Here is an 18483-nt window from a genome sequence, read left to right as displayed (position 1 = left end):
TCCAATGTCCTCACCACTTTCTGAAGCAGTTCACCTTTTGTGTCTTTAGCTGCACCTTTGTGGCTCCCTCAGTGTCCTGAATTGATTAAAAATGTTTACCTTTCATGGTCATTTAACTTTGAGAAAGAGCCAGAAGTCACATAATACCAGGTCTGGTGACCAAGGCAGATGGAAACAAGCCTTTGTGGGGTTTTCTTGTGGGTTTAGTTTTGTTTTTCAGTACCAGGGATTGAACTCAGGATCTTGGACTTGTCAGGCAGGCATAGTACCACTGAGCTACATCCCCATCCCCTAAGTCTGTGTTTTTACAAGCCGGCCCTTCCATTCAGTGGCGCTCAGCAGCAGTATTCCCTGTATTTATGATCGTACCTCATTAAAACACTCATGAGAGAGGACTTCCAGAAATGCTTTGTAGTAAGAACAATGGAACAAGTATGTTCGAAGCAAGGGGGATTAATGGTAGTGTCTTTTACTGAATTTTTTTTTTTTTTTTTTTTTTTTTTTTTTTTTTTTTGTTGATAGTCTTGCTATGTAGCCCAGGCTGGTCTTGAACTCAAAGCCATCCTCCTGCCTCAGCTTCCTTAGAGTGCTGGGATTACAGGTAATCTGCCACCACACCTGGCTGTAATATTTTTAATTTAAATATTTGCCTTATATTTTGTTTGTTGTTGCTGTTGTTTTGGTACTGGGATCAAACTCAAGACCTTGCGCTTGTGAGACAGGCATGGTACCACAGAGCTAAATTCCCAGCTCATGCCTTATATTTTGTTCAGTGTGTGTGTGTATATTTTTTTCTTTTGGTACTAGGGATTTTTAACTCAGGCCTTGCTCTGAGCTGCATCACCAACCCTTTTTATTTTTATATAGGGTCTTGCTAAATTGCCCAGGCTGCTGGGCTTTAATTTACAATCCTCCTTCCTCAGCCACCCAGAATGATGGGTTTACAGGTGTGTGCCTCAATGCCTGGCTTCAGATCTTGATGGTGATATTATTAAAGTTCAAAATGTAAACATGGCAAAGATTCCCTTTATAATCTTGCCCCCAACTTGCACAGTGTTTGTCTCCCCACCCCAAAACACAGTGTCCTGGTTTTAAAATGCTTCTGCAAGTATTCTAGTTCCTTCTGAACTGGTAATTTTTAACCTGGACTTATTGGCTGAAATTACAACCATGTTTAAGACAACCAAACCAAAAGCCAAAAAACACCTTTGGGATTGAGGATGCAGCTCAAGAATAGAGCTTGTGCTCAGCATGCTTATGGCCCTGGATCGATTCCCCCCTCTGCAAAGAAAACACCTTCCCTGTTTCCATCATCAAATTCCTCAAGGTTTGTGTTTGCTCATTGTTTTCCTCCTCTTCCAGTGGCCTTAAATACTCAAGGCAGGCTTCAAAAAAATAACACAAATGGGCTGGGTGTGGCGGCACAAGCCTGTAATTCTAGCAGGAGGATGAAGCCGGAGGATCACCTACCTCCCTTTGAAGCCAGCCTGGGAGACCCTGTCTGAAAACAGCAAATGGAAAACTATTATAAGGCTGCTAAATTAGGTAAATTCATACAAATAGAAGTTAGCGGAGGCTGAAGTAAAGGAGGAAGAAGGTTGTACCACCAAGTTTCTGTGTGGGATGATGGGAAAGTTTTGGAAATCACAATGGTAGACAATGCCACTGAACAGCACTTCAAGCTGTGTCAAGGCTTTGGGGTGTGGCTCAGAGGTAGCATGCACAGCACAGGAGAAGCCCTAGGTTTGATCCTGTGCAACCATTTTAAAAGTTAAAATGGCAAATATCAGGCATGGTGGCGCACCCTTGTGATCCCAGCACTTGAAGACGCAGCTCATTGCAAAGGCCTGTGTTCAATCCTTAGTGCTGTTACAAAAGAAGAGGGAAGATTGTGTGGTTGGGGCTTGGTGAGCCAGGCCTGTTCTGCCTGCCACTGGGCTGGGTGGGTCTGAAAATTTCTCACATGTAACCCACCCGCTGTGGCAGGTTGGCCAACTACAAGTCTCAAAAAACTCAGGTTACATCAGAAGGTGCCATGAGAAGGGATTATTAGAGTACAGGATGCACACAAGAGGGGAGTGGTGCTCAGAGAAGAGAATTCACAGAGGAACTGGCAACACTGGCACTCTTCCTGAGGGCGGAAAAGCAGGAAGGAAGTGCTCCTTCCCCTTCCCCGCGCATGGCGGTTTGTGTTTAGTTTCTTTCAGTCTCTGAATTCGCTCCACCTGTTGTTTACTTTCTCCTGTCTGTTTGTTTTGGTATCAGGGAACCTTGTGCTTTCAAGGCAGGCAGCAGAACCACTGAGCTAAATCCCTGGGCTGCCATGGGGCTGCTAGGGGCACCCAGAAGCTTCCAGGGACTAACATGCAGGGCTATGACACTCAGAGCTAAGAGGCACTGACACTCAAGGCTCAGAGTTGTGGCACTGAGGCCCAATAGCCACTGATACTCCGACCCGCTAACTTCACCAGAGCAGCACTTTGCCATCCGAATAGGACAAAAGAACCTTCAGTCTCAGATACTGTGGAGACTCCTGTGCAAAAACAAATGCACAGGCTACTTGGTAGAACAGGTAGACTGGCACTATGGTGGCACACACCTCTGATCCCAGCACTTGGAAGGCAGAAGCAGGAAAAGCTCAAATTTAAGGCCAATTTAAGCTCCCGGAGTGAGGAGTGAGGTTTTCTGATAAAAGGGCCAGGGGGAGGAAGGCAAGCCTGTAATTGCGGCATTCTAGGAGGCTGAAGCAGGAAAGTCTCAAATTCAAACCCTGCCTGGGCAACAGAGCAAGTTAGGGAGACCCAAACACACACACACACAGGCTGGGGATGTAGCTGCGTGTGGAGCCTTGGGTTCAATCCCCAGTAGTGGAGGGGGGGTGAGGGTGGAGAAAGGAAGAAGAAAGGGTAGTACAGCATTCGCCTACCAGAACACAGGCAAAGGATGTGACCTGATGAGCAGTAGGAGGTCTCAGAGATGCGAAAATTCACCTCATTGTAAGCAGAGAAATGGAAAGTACAACCACCCTAAGGCATTGTCTCCCTTATCAGTATGTAAAAATGCCAGAAGTTCTTCAGTCACTCTTGGTGAGGCTGGGGAGATACAGGGTGCTCTGATAACAATGGCCAGAGTATGGGCTGGTATGATTCTGTGAAGGGGCAGTTACCAACACGACAGGAACCTACATTTCCAGCCATCCCTCCTGGGAATTGGCCTTGGCACAGGTGTGCTCTACCACCGAGCAGCCCCTCCAGCCTGTCTCAGCAGTTCTGTTTGTGGCAACTTTTCCTATTGGTACTCTGTCATTAAGCTACATCTCCAGTGTTACTTTCTTTATTTCAGTACTGGGTGTTGAATCTAGGAACTTCACTGAGCTATATCCCCAGACCTTTTTTTTTTTCCCCTTTGGTGAGACAGGTTCTAAGTCACTAGCTCAAATGTGTAATCTTTCTACGTTAGCCTCCCAGAGTACTGGAATTACAGGTTTGTTCTACTGCCCTAGGCTCCAGCCTATTAATTTCTTTCTTCTCCTCCTCCCTCTTTCTCTTCTTCCCCGCCCCCACACTTCCTCCTCTTTTGAGACAGGGTCTCACTCTGTAGCCCAGGCTGACCTCAAACTCACAGCGATCCTTCTGCTCTCCAAGTGCTGGAATTACAGGCCTGTGCCTCCACACTATTTGCTCATTTTTGCAGAGGGAAGTCTTGGGAAAAACCACCAAGACTCACCTCCCCAATTACTGCCTTTGTACACAAACTTCTTTGCCCTTCAAGAAATAAAGGACAGGGGCTAGGGATTTAGCTCAGTGGTGCTGCCACTTCCCTCTCAAGTGCAAGGAACCCAGTTTGATCCCTGGTACCCCCCCCAAAAAAGGACAGTTTTAAAATATCTAAGCAATTAATTTCAACTAGAGTTGAAAAAAGATGCCATTATGTGTGCTTAGCTACTTGCTCCTCATTAGGGAATCCTAGAATGTAGGAAGTTGCGAGCCAGAGAATGGGTCAGAGAATGGCTAAGAAGGACTAAGCGTGTGACCAATGTAGCTGGGTGTGGGGGTCCAGGCCTGTGATCACAGTACGCTGGGAAGTTGAAGCATGATTGCGAGTTCAAGTCCAGCCTGCGAAATTCAGCAATTTAGTGAGACCTTGTCTCGAAAAAAATAGCTGGGGATGTAGCTCAGTGCAGAGCTCTGAGTCATCAGTCAGTCACACACACACTTTCCCACAAGAGACCACAATGTGCTAAATGCTGTGCTGAATACGTATGCGATCTCTTATTTTACTTTCTTTTTGGTACTGGAGATTGAACTAGGCTTCATGCACGCTAAACATGTGTCCTACCACTGTGCTACACCCCCCTGCACAAGCCTGCAGTCCCTTTTATTCCTCTCAATAGTCTTCAAGCAGGTGGTCTTGTTTTTACTTTACAGATGATAAAAGAGGCCAAAAGATCCAAGAAACTTGCCCCAAGTCCCACAGTGAGGTAATGGGACTGCAAACACATATGTCTCTGGACTCAGGCCACTGTGACCTATTCAAAGGTGTGAATTCCTCAAGGGCACTGACCCCTCACAGAGGAGGATCATACACCCGGAAGGGGTGCAGGCTGAATTCTGTCAGCTGTCCTTCCCCTCAAGGCCATTCTTCCTTCCTGCTGCTCACCCAAGAGAAAGGTCTGGGCAGCTGTTTTGTTTTGTTTTGTTGTTTTTTATGCAGGATGTCCCTGTGTAGTTCCAGCTGGCCTTGAACTCACTGTGTAGCCCAGGCTGGCCTAAAACACGCGCTATCCTCCTGCCTCATCCTCCCGAGTCCTGGGACTATAGGCGTGCACTACCACACTCAGTTATCCTCAAAATATGTTATATATTTTGTATGTAGGCAGCTGTCCCCTAACGACCTCTTTACCATAAAACCCGAATCAAAATCGACACACACTGTCTTAAAAAGGAGCAAGCTTTACTTACATCAGTGTGCACAGTAGGGCCAGCGCTACTTTCCCAAATTTAGCTCTCACAAATTTGCTTGTCCAATTTATTCCCAGATACTGGCCTTCCGGCAATTAGTTTTGAGTTTACTACTTGGCTTTTCCATAGATTGAGGCCTGAAATTTAAGAACTTCTATTTTCATCTCAAGGCGATACTATAGTACCGATCTAGAGAAAAGACCCAAAAAAATTTCTAACCAAGGGAGAACGCCAGCCAAACCAGAGTCCTGGGCTTGCACCCTGCAGGCTTTCGGAGCAGCCGGCTACGGGAGGTCGTGCTGATTGGCTCGCTTGCAGGCTGAGGGCGGGCCTCCATCACGCCGCCGAAGGTAAATGGCCACTAGAGACCCACCCCCCTCGCTGATTGGGCAGAGAGCTGAAGCCCGATTGGTACCACCAGAAGGGCTGGTGCAGAGAGGCTGGCTCAGTGGCACCTCTGGCTCCTGGAGTAAGGCAGAAATGGCGACTGCGACCCGGCTCCTTTGTCCGCCTGTGTCGAACTGGAAGCTGCGGCCACTGCTTCCCCCTGTGGTCAGCCTGGTTTCCCGGCGGGCCCATTCGCTGTTGCCCGTGGACGATGCGATCAACCGGCTAAGCGAGGAGCAGAAGCAAGTAGGGAGAACGACCCACTCCCGCACCCCAAGGCCTCCTCTGCAGAGCCCGCCCGTGCTCACGGGGCCTTTTGAACGAAGTTTGACCCGGGGCTTGGTTGGGCTGCCTGAGAGCAGCTTGATTATCTGGTAGCTTTAGGCGTGCTCTTGTGAGTCTATGAAACCTCAAAGCATGTGGGTAGTTGGCAGAGATTTCAGGATTCCATCCTAGTTCGTCTTTCCACCCAAAGAATTCTGTAATCACAACTTTTGTAGCCTAAATCTCGGGGTTAGTAAAAATAAAGAGCATGGGGATAGGGATTTAGCTCAGTGGTGCCGCCGCCTGCCTCCAAGCGCAACGATTCGTTCGATCCCCGGTACCCCCCAAAAAAAGTAAAGAGCCTGACAGTCCCCAAGACTTGACGGAGGTGTGGGTGGAGCTTCGCGAGGGGTGGGATTGTAATCTACCTGGAAAGCCCTGGGGTCTCCCCTGCCGGCTGTGTAGGCCTGGATAAGGAGCCTGTGCTTTATTCTGCGTACGAAGGAAAGAGATGGGATAGCTTTATATAGGAGAGTGGCATTTAGAAAAATCATCTTCAACATTAGGCGTTTTTTAAATCATCGAGCCGTCTAAACTGAGATTTTTTTTTTTTTTTTTTTTTTTTTTTCCGGGGTTGGACATCCTTGCACTTGGCAAGGCTAATCTTATTTTGAGGAAGCATAAACTCTCGAAGCCTGAGTTTTGATCTACGCCATTTGGTGAGGTCACTTGTGTCCTGGCTCCCTAACTCTGTCCTCAGTAATGGAGATGTTGCTGCAGTGGCTTGGTTTCAGTGCCATCTGCCCACTTCTCTCCCTGTAGCTTCGTCAGACCATGGCTAAGTTCCTTCAGGAGCACCTGGCTCCCAAGGCCCAGGAGATCGATCAAAGCAACGAGTTCAAGGACCTTCGAGTGAGTCTTAAGTCCAAGGCAGGGAGGGCGATTGGGAGCTGGGCTTTCTGTTGCCTGAAAGAGATCACATCATCTGGTAACAGAAACCTCCCAAAGGAGGCAGCTCTTCCTTCAGAAGCATGAGGTCCGTTGTTCCACCCAAATGTGGCTGGCTGCCTACCTACAGCACTGTCTACTCCATTCTCTTGACAGAAATTTTGGAAGCAGCTCGGGAGCCTGGGAGTATTGGGCATCACAGCCCCAGGTGAGTATAGCTTCTTTTCCTAAAGAAAACTTTCCTGTATGCCCCCGGAAATTCTCTGCGTATAACAGCTGTCCTAGACTTACTGCCATGATTCCTAAGCTCTGTCCAACAAGTGGCTGGTAAGCAGGAAACTTCAGGGCAGGTGTGTCCCTGTAGGAACTGCCTGAGACCTCTCTTTGCCTACAGCCTGTCCCTGGAACTCACTTAGAGTAAGATGGTAAGAGTAAGGCTTTTCCTGGCCTTCAGATGAGGTATCCATCCAGATGACAGATTTAACAGGCTCTGGGGGCTGCCCAGTATCTCCCTACTTATGGATATTTGCTTCCAGGAGAGAGCTGGGAGCTAGGAAGCTCTGTTTTAGATGTTGGCATCTAAAGGAGTTGCCCAGCCTGGCTTGCAGTGCCCCCATAAATAGATGATGTTTTGGCCTCTGGAACCTGGACAGCCCACTCTGCTTAGGCCCCTATTCACTCTGGGCATGAGTAGGGATGGAACATAATGCAGTTGACTTTTTTCCTTTTAAAAACTTACTAAACAATCTGATAAGGAAGCTAGAAATGATTTAAAGAATGTGGGAGTTGGGCTGGGGATTTAGCTCAGTGGTTCTGGTGACTGCCTCGCAATCACAAGGACCTGAGTTCAATCCCAGGTACCAAAAAAAAAAATGTGGGAGCTGAGCTTGGTGGTACATGCCTGTAATTCTAGCACTGAGGGAGACTGAGACAGGAGGATAACAATTTCACATCCCACCTCGACAACTCTAAGACTCTGTCTCAAAAAGGACTGTATGTTAGCTCAGTGGTAGAGCAGCCCTGGGTTTGATCCCCAGGACCATTAATTCATTCATTCATTAAATGATAGGCATAGATTGTATGAAGATACTATGTCATTTTGTGAAACTTGAACATCTTTGGATTTTGGTGTTTGAAGTGGGAGTCCTGGATCCAATCATGGGTATACTGAGGAACTAATATACTTTATGTTTTTCTCCTTGCAGCTTGGAGTAGGGTAGTTCTGAGGATTTTAGCTGAAAGTTACAACATGAGTAATGATGAAATCAAACCACTTAAAGATTAATTTAGCTACAGTACGTGCCTGTTAGCCCAAGTACTTAGGAGGCTGAGCTAAGAGGATTCCACATTCAAGGCCAACCCAAGAAATTTAGCAAGACTCTCTTTCAAAATGAAATATGAGCTTTGCGCAGTGGCAGTATCGTAGCCAATGAGGTTTATCCGAGGCGCGATTATTGCTAATTGAAAACTTTTCTCAAAATGGAATATGTATTTATTTATTTATTTTGGTACCAGGGATTGAACTTAGGACCTTGTGCTTTCGAGGCAGGCGGCGGAACACTGGGTTAAATCCCTGGCCCTCCAAATGAAATTTTAAAAAAAGGACCAGGCTTGGCGAGGTGGCACATGCCCATAATCCAGCCCTGGGGAGGTTTAAAGTGAGGCCAACTTGGCCTACTTAATGAGTTCAAGGCCAGTCTGAACTACATGTCTCAGAAAAACACAACGAGAGCCAATGGTACCTGAGGGGGTACAGCTTTGTGGTGAAGAGGGCAGTGGCCCAGGCTCCATCCCCAAAACTGAAAAGAAAAATAGAATTTAGGCAACATCATGTAAAATTCTTTGGTGCAAAGGTGTTGGGAACTCCTAAACAAGATTCTTCAGTGTGTTTTGAGGATGTATGAGCCAAATCCCCACCCTGCCAAGTACTTGCTTCTAAATCAGATGTTGTTGTTATTTTGTTTGTTTGTTTTGGGTACCGGGATCAAACTTGGGACTTTGTGCTTCCAGCAGGCAAAATCTGAGCCAAATCCTCAGCCCTGTTGTTTTTTATTTTGGCAGTGCTGGAGATTGAATCCAGGGCTTTCACACTGAGCTACTTTACTTTCCCAGTCCCCTAGTTTTGGGTACCGGGATCAAACTTGGGACTTTGTGCTTCCAGCAAGCAAAATCTGAGCCAAATCCTCAGCCCTGTTGTTTTTTATTTTGGCAGTGCTGGAGATTGAATCCAGGGCTTTCACACTGAGCTACTTTACTTTCCCAGTCCCCTTTTTATATTTTATTTTGAGACAGGATCTTGCCAAATCATTAAATTGTCCAGGCTGGGTTCAAATTTTCCATCCTCTTGCCTCAGCCTCCCAGAGTGCTGGGATTTACAAGTGTGCACCACCACACCCAGCTTCATATTATACTTAATGGAAGAAAGAGCCAATTAGAAATCATGCAGCTCAGTGGTAGTGTGGGCTTAGAATACAGGAAACTGGATCAGCTCCTAGCACCACATTGAAAAAAGAAAAGAAAGGGCCAGGGATTTAGCTCAGTGGCGCTGCCCCCTGCCTTGTAAGCACAAGGTCCTGAATTCAGTTCAAAAAGAAAGATCAGATAAAACCATCTAATGGAACTTTTTTTTTTTTTTTTTTGAGATAGTCTCACACTATGTAGTACAGACTAGGCTTGAACTCGCTGTGTGGCCCAGGCATCCCCCTGGCAGTGGTTACTGGTCCCACTTTGGGTCCAAGGCAACGGTACAGAAGTCTTGCCTTCCCAAGGTCCTTGCACATGTTCTTGGCTTTGTCTCTGGTTCTTGGCACTTCGGGCTCAGCCCACCACTCCACCTTTGTGCTTCTGTTACTCTCCATTCACTCCTGTTCCTCTGCCTCTGTAGCTTTTGTAATAGTGCTGCTCGGTGTGTAGGACGGATAGTGTGGGAGTGGCAGTGACTGTCTTCTGAACTGTAACTCAGCTGGCACCCCCGAAACAGATCAGTTCTGCAGGCTTAGAAGAGCCTATGGCAACTGCCTGGGGGCCTGGCTGGGGACTCGGAACAGGTGCTGTAGGGGTTAACCATTAAGGTGAGGTTCCTGCCCAGCCCCAGTATAACTTCTGCCCCTGCACCACTCCTCCCAGTTCAGTACGGTGGCTCCGGCCTGGGCTACCTGGAGCACGTGCTGGTGATGGAGGAGATATCAAGAGCTTCTGGATCAGTGGGACTCAGCTACGGAGCCCACTCCAACCTCTGCACCAACCAGATCGTGCGCAATGGGAATGAGGCCCAGAAGGAGAAATACCTTCCCAAGGTGAGGTCATGGGTCCAGGGTTGCTTTGACTACAGTTTTTGGTTTGTTTTGAGACAGGGTCATGCTATGTAGTTCAGGCTGGAATTGAACCTACTATATAGCCCTGGCTGGGCTTGAACTTGTGATCCACCTGTTGCAGCCTCCCAGGGCTGGGAATATAGGCATGCACCACCATACCCAGCAAAAATATAAAGTTTATGTACAAAACAAATTGAAAATAGGGCTAGAACTCCTTGAGTTATGCACTAAACAGACAACAAGTGAAGAGAAATAGTAGGCCGGGCACCCAATGGAAGCAGGGACTGCCGGTGCAGCTCAGGGTTGGCCTGTTGTGCATGAGGTTGCAGTTCTACCTACAGCACTGTCAGCCTTGTGGATGCTGGGGACAACTTGTGCCGAGAGAGTGTGCTGGGGCCCAGTGCCACCAGGAAGAGGCCACGGCAGAGCGGCTGGAGGAAGCTGCCAAGGCCCTAAACGAGCTTGTGGTTTCCCCTGTAGCTGATTAGTGGCGAGTACATCGGAGCCCTAGCCATGAGCGAGCCCAATGCTGGCTCTGATGTTGTCTCCATGAAGCTGAAAGCAGAAAAGAAAGGTAAGACCACTGTCAACTAGGGAGCTGAAACACAACTTAGCAGAATGAGGGGGTGGTTGGGGGTGGCCCCTGCCAGGTTTCCAGCATGCTTCTCAGCTGGGCAGCTTCCCCTTGCAGGAAGCTCTGTGACCACCTGGCTCAGACAGGCCAAGTTGGCTTGAGCAGGGAGCCCATGTCCTGCCCTTAGGAGATCACTATGTCCTGAATGGCAACAAGTTCTGGATCACCAATGGTCCCGATGCTGACATCCTCATTGTCTACGCCAAGACAGATGTGGCTTCTGTGCCGGCTTCCCGGGGCATCACAGCCTTCATTGTGGAGAAGGTAAGGGTGGTGGGCATGTGGTCAAGGAGGCTACTCCATTCTGGTGGAGACCAGAGGTGGCGTAGTGCCTTCTGTCTGATCAGTGTTGTGTGTTCTGCTCCAGTGACATGGGGAGGCAGAGGGGACAGCTAAGGAGACTGAGAGGAGGATGACCAAAGGCAAGCGAAGGAGGGTCATGGGTCAGGTCTGAAGATGGTGTATGAAGAGGTCCAAGAAGAGGGCTGAAAGGAGGCCACTAGCTGTGACAGCCAGGATGTCCTTAGTGAGCTGGGTGAGAGAGAAAGATAGAGCAGGACTCGGAATTAAAACTTGGGAATCTGGGCTGTTTTTCAGTGTGGGAAAGAGGAGGAAGAAGGAAAGGTACTGGGGATGGAACCCAGGGCCTCACGCTGGCTAGACAAGCAGTCTGCCACTGAGCTATGCCCCAGCCCCTGTCCAGAGACAGAGCAATGTGTTGCAGAGGTCTGCGGCACCCTTCCTAGACAAGGGGAAAACAGCTGTCCGGGACTGGCACAGAAGGTGTCTGGCTGTGCCTAGAAACTTCCAGGTTGTGTGGTAACTCATCCATCCTTCCCTACCCAGAGCCCATTACCAGTGCCCTGCTGGGCACCTGCCAGCACACCCAGGCATGCAAGTGGTGGAAGCCATCCCTGGCAGGACTCCATTAGGAACAGATGGCAAAGAAACAAGAAGAGGGCCAGAGGAAGTGAATATCCTGGGAGTAATGGCCCCTGCAGGAGGGAAGCAGAGGCAGGCAGGCTTGGGAGTTTCACTGGGGAAGAACTAACTGCTCCCATGAGAACTGGAGGGAAAGCAAACCCGCAGCAAGAGGAGGTGCAGTCTCGGGACCGGAGCGATCTCACTGTGGGTGCTGGGCAGTCATGGAGACCTAGAGAAAAGGAAAAGGCTTTTCCTTTACCAGACCCCCTTGGGAAAGCCTAGCCCAGGCCTCCTTTTGTTTGCTGTGAAGGGAATGCCAGGCTTCAGCACTGCCAAGAAGCTGGATAAGCTGGGGATGAGGGGCTCGAACACCTGTGAGCTGATCTTTGAAGACTGCAAAGTTCCCGGTAAGAGTCTCTGAGAATGGGGAGGCCTCCTCTGCCTCGACCCTCGCATGAGCTCATCTGGTTGTTCTCAGGCCGAGAGAAAGCCCCTGTCCTTCCTCTCCTTAGCTGGTTTCTAACAAGGCATGTGGAAGGCTGGAGCAGGAATGCTGGCCTGGCTGGAGGGAGGGAGGGGCTGTTTCCTCGGGATTATGTACTTCCTGGGGTTTGTATTCCAGTAGCTGGGGCTAAAGGTCAGAGCTACCCCTGCCAGCTGGCTCATATCCTTCAGACTTCCTGTATCTGTATCTGTGCAGTCTCAGGGTGGCTCATTTCTGATGCTAATGAACCATCCGAAGAAGCTCGGGCCAGGAGAGGCAGTGTGGTCACAGTAGGTGTGTGTTCTCTCCTGAGTTCTAGCTGAAAGTGTGACCCCAGGCAGCTTCATGGAGAGCCTGTGCACACAAGGGCATAGCTCTGGTCACCAAGTAGGACTGACTGCGTGTGCTTCCGCCACAGCCCACCCTGGCCACCCACAACCTGCCACCCTGGAAAAGTCTGCTGGAGTTGAAAGGGACGCCTGGGGAGGGGACCTGGGCAAGTTAGCAGCGTGAAAGGCAGGTCAGCGGTGTCAAGTTTCCTGCCCACACATCCCAACGTCATCCATGGTCCTAGCTTCCTAGCAGGATGGGTGCTTGCTCGGCAGCTTCAGTGACTGGCACAAGTTGGCCCAGCTCCTGGACAAAGCAGCTTTCATGGGCTACCCTGTGGGGAGGCGGCCCCGGACCAAAGCCCACAGCTAGAGAAGGGCGCTTCTGTGGTTCCTGCACGGGTCTAGGTGTAGAAAGAACCCAAGAGGAATGGAGGAGCTTCAACACCAATTAGCTTGTCTACTTTGCCATCCAAAGGAGCCCAGGAAGAGCAGGGAAAGATCTGACAACTTGGGACTTTGTTTCTTGTGTTACGGATGAGGGGGGAGGTGTCCTGGAAACTGTTTCAGACTGGAAATGGTAAAAGGTCATTCTCTCTCACCAGAACCCTAGTGGAAGGTCACGTAACATCTCTGCCTTGGGTGAGAGCATGTTATCAACACCATCCCCTTTTTTTCAGTACTGAGGATTGAACCTGGCCCTTCATACTGAACTACATTTCTAGCCCTTTTTATTTCCAGACAGGGTCTTACTAAGTTGCTAAGTTGCCCCAGGCTGGGCTTCAGCTTTCCAATCCTTTTACCTCACCTTCCCAGAGTACTGGGATTACAGATATGCACAACCACACTGACCTAAACCTAGTCCCTTTGTAAAAAAAGTAATATGATGGTGCACGCTTGAAATTACAGCTCTTTGGGAGGCTGAGGCAGGAGGGTGGTAAGTTCAAGCCCAGCCTGGGCAATTTAGCAATTTAGTGAGATCCTCTTTCAAAATAAAATTTAAGAGCTGAGCATAGTGGCACATGCCTATAATCCCAGCACTCAGGAGGCTAAGGAAGGAGAACTATTGGGAATCCAAGGCCAGGCTGGGCTATACAGTAAGACCCTGCCTTTAAAAAAAAAAATTTTTTTTTTTTAATTGAAAATAAAAATTTTAAAGGGATGAGAATTGTCTTAGTCACTTTCTTATTCCTAGGACAAAATACCTAACACAAACAACAGAAGAGGAGGGGTTTATTTTGCCTCACATTTTCAGTCCATGCTCAGCTGGCTCCAAGAGGGGATGGTAGAAGGGCCTGGGTGGGCAACAACTGCTCATCCCTTGGCAAGTAGGAAACAGAAAGTGAAGAAAGGAGCCAGGGAGAAAGATCTTTTCAGATCGCACCCCAGTGACCAGCCTTTTCTGAGCAGACCCCACCTTCTAACTGCACTCCCGTTCTGAGCTTTTCAGTGGATTAATCTGCCCACGGGTCTAGTGTACCCAAGAGCCAATCAGTCACCTTCCAAACATGTGAGCCTTTCAGGGGACACTCTAGATCTAAACCAGAATGGGGATAGATACGTCTCCGTGTCAAAGCTCTAGGTTCAATCCCCAGGACTGTAAAATGAAAAACAAAAAAAAAAGGGGAGAGGCTGTCAGCAGCCCTCTCTTGACCATCATTCATCCCGGCAGCTGCCAACATCCTGGGCCAGGAGAGTAAGGGCGTCTATGTGCTGATGAGCGGGCTGGACCTGGAGCGCCTGGTGCTGGCAGGTGGGCCCCTTGGGTAAGTGTGAGGCTGGGTGGACAGAGGAGTAGCTGGGGGCCCTCTGGGTAAGAATGAAGAGTCTGGGAACTGGGGTCCTTCAGCCTCCCTGGCAAGTGCAGGCATGAGAGGCAGCAGCATCCTTCCCCTTGAGGACAAAGCCACCTCCTGGCTGTGACTGTCTCAGAGACAAACTCCTCTTCCTACATTGAATTTCTTCACACAGAAGGGAAAGAAATGTCACGTGACAGAGCCAAGCGGTAGTTCTGCTTGAGGTGGGTATGAAAGGAGAGGCAGGCATTGGCCGGGCCCTGGCCTCGGGCACCCTGCAGGGAGGGAGATGCCTTCTCCCACCTCCTGCCTGGAAAAACAGGTAGAGTATGGGCAGCCGGTGTTGTAACAGCCAGGGTGGCAGGAGTTTCTCTGGCCCTTATCTTGTAGAGCTCTCTTATCAGGCCTTTCCCTGGCATGCTGCCATCCCACTTGGCACTGGCAGGGTGGTGCCACACCTCCATGACCTTTTCCTTTCTGGCAGGCTGATGCAAGCTGTCCTTGACCACACCATTCCTTACCTGCACATGAGGGAGGCCTTTGGCCAGAAGATCGGGCACTTCCAGGTGATCAGACTGCCTTGCTGGGAAGTCCTCTTTCATTGGCATGGGGCTTTTTGTCATGGGTGAGGAAATAGGGCCTGCGCTGGGGACACTGACCACCCTTGTAGCACAGTGAGCTTGAATGCTGAGAGCACCAGCTGCTTGCACACATAGCCTGACTGAAAGTTTTCAGGCTGTGCACCCCCGTGCCCCTTCATTTCTACTTGAGATGAATGAACTAGACGTGGGGAGGCTGGGGGTGACGTGTGGAGCTTGTGGGTGGCTTAGGGGAAGGGCAATGGCGTTTCTGGTTTGATACTGTTGGTCAGAAGCAGCTGCAGGATGTTGATGCACGTCAAGGCAGATCCTCAGTGCCTTGGGGACGAGGTGTCCTGGACATGGCGAGGGCTGTGCCAGCGTGCAGCGTCCCCAGATCTGTTCCAGTTTCTGCCATCCTAGGCGAGTCCTCTCTTCTCTATGTTCCACTTCCCATTTCTGGCTGCCAGGATGTCACTGCCACTGACTAGCTTTGGCAACAGGGAGCATCCCGGCCAGCTGACTCTACCTCCGTTTTGCCCAGCTGATGCAGGGGAAGATGGCGGACATGTACACCCGCCTCATGGCGAGTCGGCAGTACGTCTACAATGTGGCCAAGGCCTGTGACGAGGGCCACTGCACTGCCAAGGTGAGGGCCAGCGGAGGGGGCAGTTGGGACCGCACTGCATGACGGTAGGACCTGCTGACCTGGCCTCCTCCCCAGGACTGCGCCGGGGTGATTCTCTACTCGGCCGAGTGTGCCACGCAGGTGGCCCTGGATGGCATCCAGTGCTTTGGTGAGTGTCCCACAGCCTCCCTCTGGGGCTGCCTCTCCACCTGTGCCAGCCCTGGCGGAGCTGGCCTCAGCCTGTCAGTGCCCCAGTTAGGAAGAAACAGAAAAGCCCGTGAGAAGACTTCTGAGGGGCCACAAGCAGCTACTACCTTAAAAAAAAAATATGTGTGTGTGTGTGTGTGTGTGTGTGTGTGTGTGTGTGTGTGTGTGTGTGTCTAGACACATACATGAAGGAAGGAGGGAGGGAAAGATGGAGAGAGGTGCCGGGCTGATCTCCCCTGGATTTCTCTGACGGGCTTTCCAGAGGAAGAGAAAGGATGCAGGGAGAAAGCCGGGCGTGGTGGCGCAGCCTGTAATCCCAATAATAATTACATTCATCTCGGAGGGCCGGGGATTTAGCTCAGTAGCACCATGCTTGCCTTACCAGCACAAGGTTCTGAGTTGGATCCCCCGGACCACAAAACAAAAGGAAAGATTCGTCTTAGGGTCTGGTACATACATATACACGTCGAATCTTGATCATTTTTATTGCCTCTCCCCCATCCTCCCTTCTCACCCTCCTTCCACAGATCCCCTTCCCATCTCCATCTGCCTCATTTCCTGCCACCTCTTTATTTTGCTCTTTAAATTACTCATATTAGAGAGACTGTGTGATATTTAACCTGTGTCTGATTTCACCTAGTATTATGGCTGTAAGACCCATCCGTCTTCCTGTGCATGACTCAAAATGATCCTTTCTTTGTGGCTGAGTAATACTCCATTGTGTATATATACCACACCTGTCACCTCTTCCACAAATTAGCTGTTGTGCGTTGTAGGCTTTGTTTATAGCGACTACCTTCAGCAGTGACCCTCTCCTCTGCCCACCTGGCCTCATGGGGATACAGGCAAAGAGATTCCTTGGGCGGAACTGCCTCTCTTCTCAGTGGGTAAGGGCACAGACTGGAACCACCTGGCCCAGGCCTGACTCCTTAGTCTGCTGTGCCAGTCTCTTCTTGTCCTGTTTTACTGTGTCTGCCAGTGGTTTGTCTCTTTCTTTGCCTGGTGGCCTTGCCACTCCGGGGGACCTCCTTGCCTCAGCTCCAGCCCCCTGCCCACCTGACCCAGCCTGATATTCTCCAAGTCAACGTAGCTTACTTTCTTGTCATTATCCCCTACACATAAAGTATTTACATAAGTAACCTGTAGAGGACTGAAAATGTAGGTACATGTGAGCATGTCATATGCAGACACGGAACCATTTTATATGCAGCTCCAGACCTTTTTATTTTGAGACAGGGTTGTGCCGAGTTGCTGAGGCTGACCTGAATTTCTGATTCTCTGCCTCAGCCTTCTGAGTAGCTGGGACTACAGGCGTACTTGACCCCATCCTTGAGCTTCTTCAAAGATTGAAGGCTGGGGATTTAGCTCAGGGGCACTGCGCCTGCCTCACAAGCTCAAGGTCCTGAGTTCGATCCCTGGTACCAGGAAAAAAAAAAAAGAGAGAGAGACGAGCCGGGCATAGGGGTGCAAGCCTGTAATACCAGCACTCTGGGAGGCAGGAAGGGACTTGAGTATGCGCAGTGCTGGGGATCCTCAGGGCTCCTGGAACCAGTCCCCGTAAACACAACTGGACTATGCCTTCTGTTTGCTTTCCTTGCTTTGCTCAAGCCCATCACTTGGGTTATCCTTTCTTCTCTGTCCAAACCTCGGCTGCAGGTGGCAATGGCTACATCAATGACTTTCCCTTGGGCCGCTTTCTTCGAGATGCCAAGCTGTATGAGATCGGGGCTGGGACCAGCGAAGTGAGACGACTGGTCATCGGCAGAGCCTTCAATGCAGATTTCCACTAGCCCCGTGCCCCAGCACCCAGAGGCCTAGCTTCAGAAGCAGATCCGCCATTCTCCTGCGTCCTGAGGCGGGCCCTGCAGCCTCTGCCTGGCAGCCTGCTGGCCTCTCCGCACTGGCTGCCAACACACAGACTCCTGGCTGCACCAGCCAAGCAGGAATGCGTCCCACAGACTTGGCAGGAGCATGCTGTCTTTTTCCACAGTGCTGGGAGGGCTTTGGTGACCATGCCCTGGCTCCACAACTTCCCACCTTCAGGGGTGGCACCCACAGACACCCCTTTCTCCTGGGGGGACCTCTGGTGGGGAGACCCACCCACTCAAGAACACCCTAAACCCTCATCCTGTTTGCCAGTTTCTTGAGTTTCACTGCCAGCAGCTCAGGACACCGGTGCCAGGCACAGGGAGCCTTCTACACTATACGGATGGGTCCTGGCCAGGTGACTTGCACAGCTGACTGGGAAGCAGGCACAGGCCCTGGCCAACTAGGCCTGGATCACCCAGTCCAGCTTCAGCTGAGGCTGTCTGCTTTCTCTAGATGCCCTATGGCTAATTGTGTTACTACTGCCCAGTGGCTGCTGCCTGAAGAAGTTCGAATTGATGCTTGGGATAGAGGATGTCTCAGCCCCCGATCTCTCCAATTTTCTTTCTTTTTTCTTTTTTTTTGTATTGAAGATTGAATACGGAGGGCTGAGCTACATCCCCAGACCTTTTTATTTTGAGACGGGGTCGTGCCAAGTTGCCCAGGCTGACCCGAATTGTGATTCTTTTGCCTCAGCCTTCTGAATAGCTGGGACCACAGGCATGTGCTACCATACTTGACACCGTCCCTGAGGTTTTTCAGACTGATTTGTGCAGGGTATAGTGGTCCACGCCTATAATACCGGCACTCTGGGAAGGTGAGGCAGGAAGAGCACAAGTTCAAGCCCAGTCTGGGCAACTTTACAACTTAGTGAGACCCTGTCTCAAAAGGGTCGGGGATCCAGCTGGGTGTGAAGGCATTGGGTTCAATCCCTATTACAAAAGAAAAAGACAAAGTGAGTCTCAAAGTCAGAATTAGAGTCAGGATCCAGATATGCTAGCGGTGAATATGGAAGTCTTCCGACCATGCCAGCCCCAGGTTTCAGGGCACCGCATGCCAGACCAGGTGCTGTCTTGAGAGGACTGAGTCTGGGTTATTGGACGCACTAAGCTCCTGAGTGAGGAGCTGGCTTTCTCAGCTCCCAGCCCAGGGGCACTTGTTCC

The 18483-nt window shown here is 50.1% G+C and overlaps 1 protein-coding gene and 1 pseudogene across 1 annotated transcript; both read left to right on the top strand.

Moving 5' to 3' along the window:
* Nucleotides 1–5393: 5393 nt before the first annotated feature.
* Nucleotides 5394–17941, top strand: Ivd (isovaleryl-CoA dehydrogenase). The gene is made up of 12 exons (XM_010624678.2): nucleotides 5394–5594; nucleotides 6435–6524; nucleotides 6717–6768; nucleotides 9687–9856; nucleotides 10355–10448; nucleotides 10636–10772; nucleotides 11743–11839; nucleotides 13918–14011; nucleotides 14526–14607; nucleotides 15164–15268; nucleotides 15344–15416; nucleotides 17111–17941. The coding sequence occupies exons 1-12, from the start codon at nucleotides 5442–5444 to the stop codon at nucleotides 17242–17244; spliced, it is 1281 nt and encodes a 426-aa protein (XP_010622980.1). The 5' UTR covers nucleotides 5394–5441; the 3' UTR covers nucleotides 17245–17941.
* On the top strand, nucleotides 7961–8085 carry LOC117286679 (annotated as a pseudogene).
* Nucleotides 17942–18483: the final 542 nt, after the last annotated feature.

Source organism: Fukomys damarensis, unplaced genomic scaffold (assembly GCF_012274545.1).
Source record: "Fukomys damarensis isolate Sample0158 unplaced genomic scaffold, DMR_v1.0_HiC HiC_scaffold_17, whole genome shotgun sequence".
NCBI lineage: Eukaryota > Metazoa > Chordata > Mammalia > Rodentia > Bathyergidae > Fukomys > Fukomys damarensis.
This window is presented reverse-complemented; position numbering and strand designations above follow the sequence as displayed.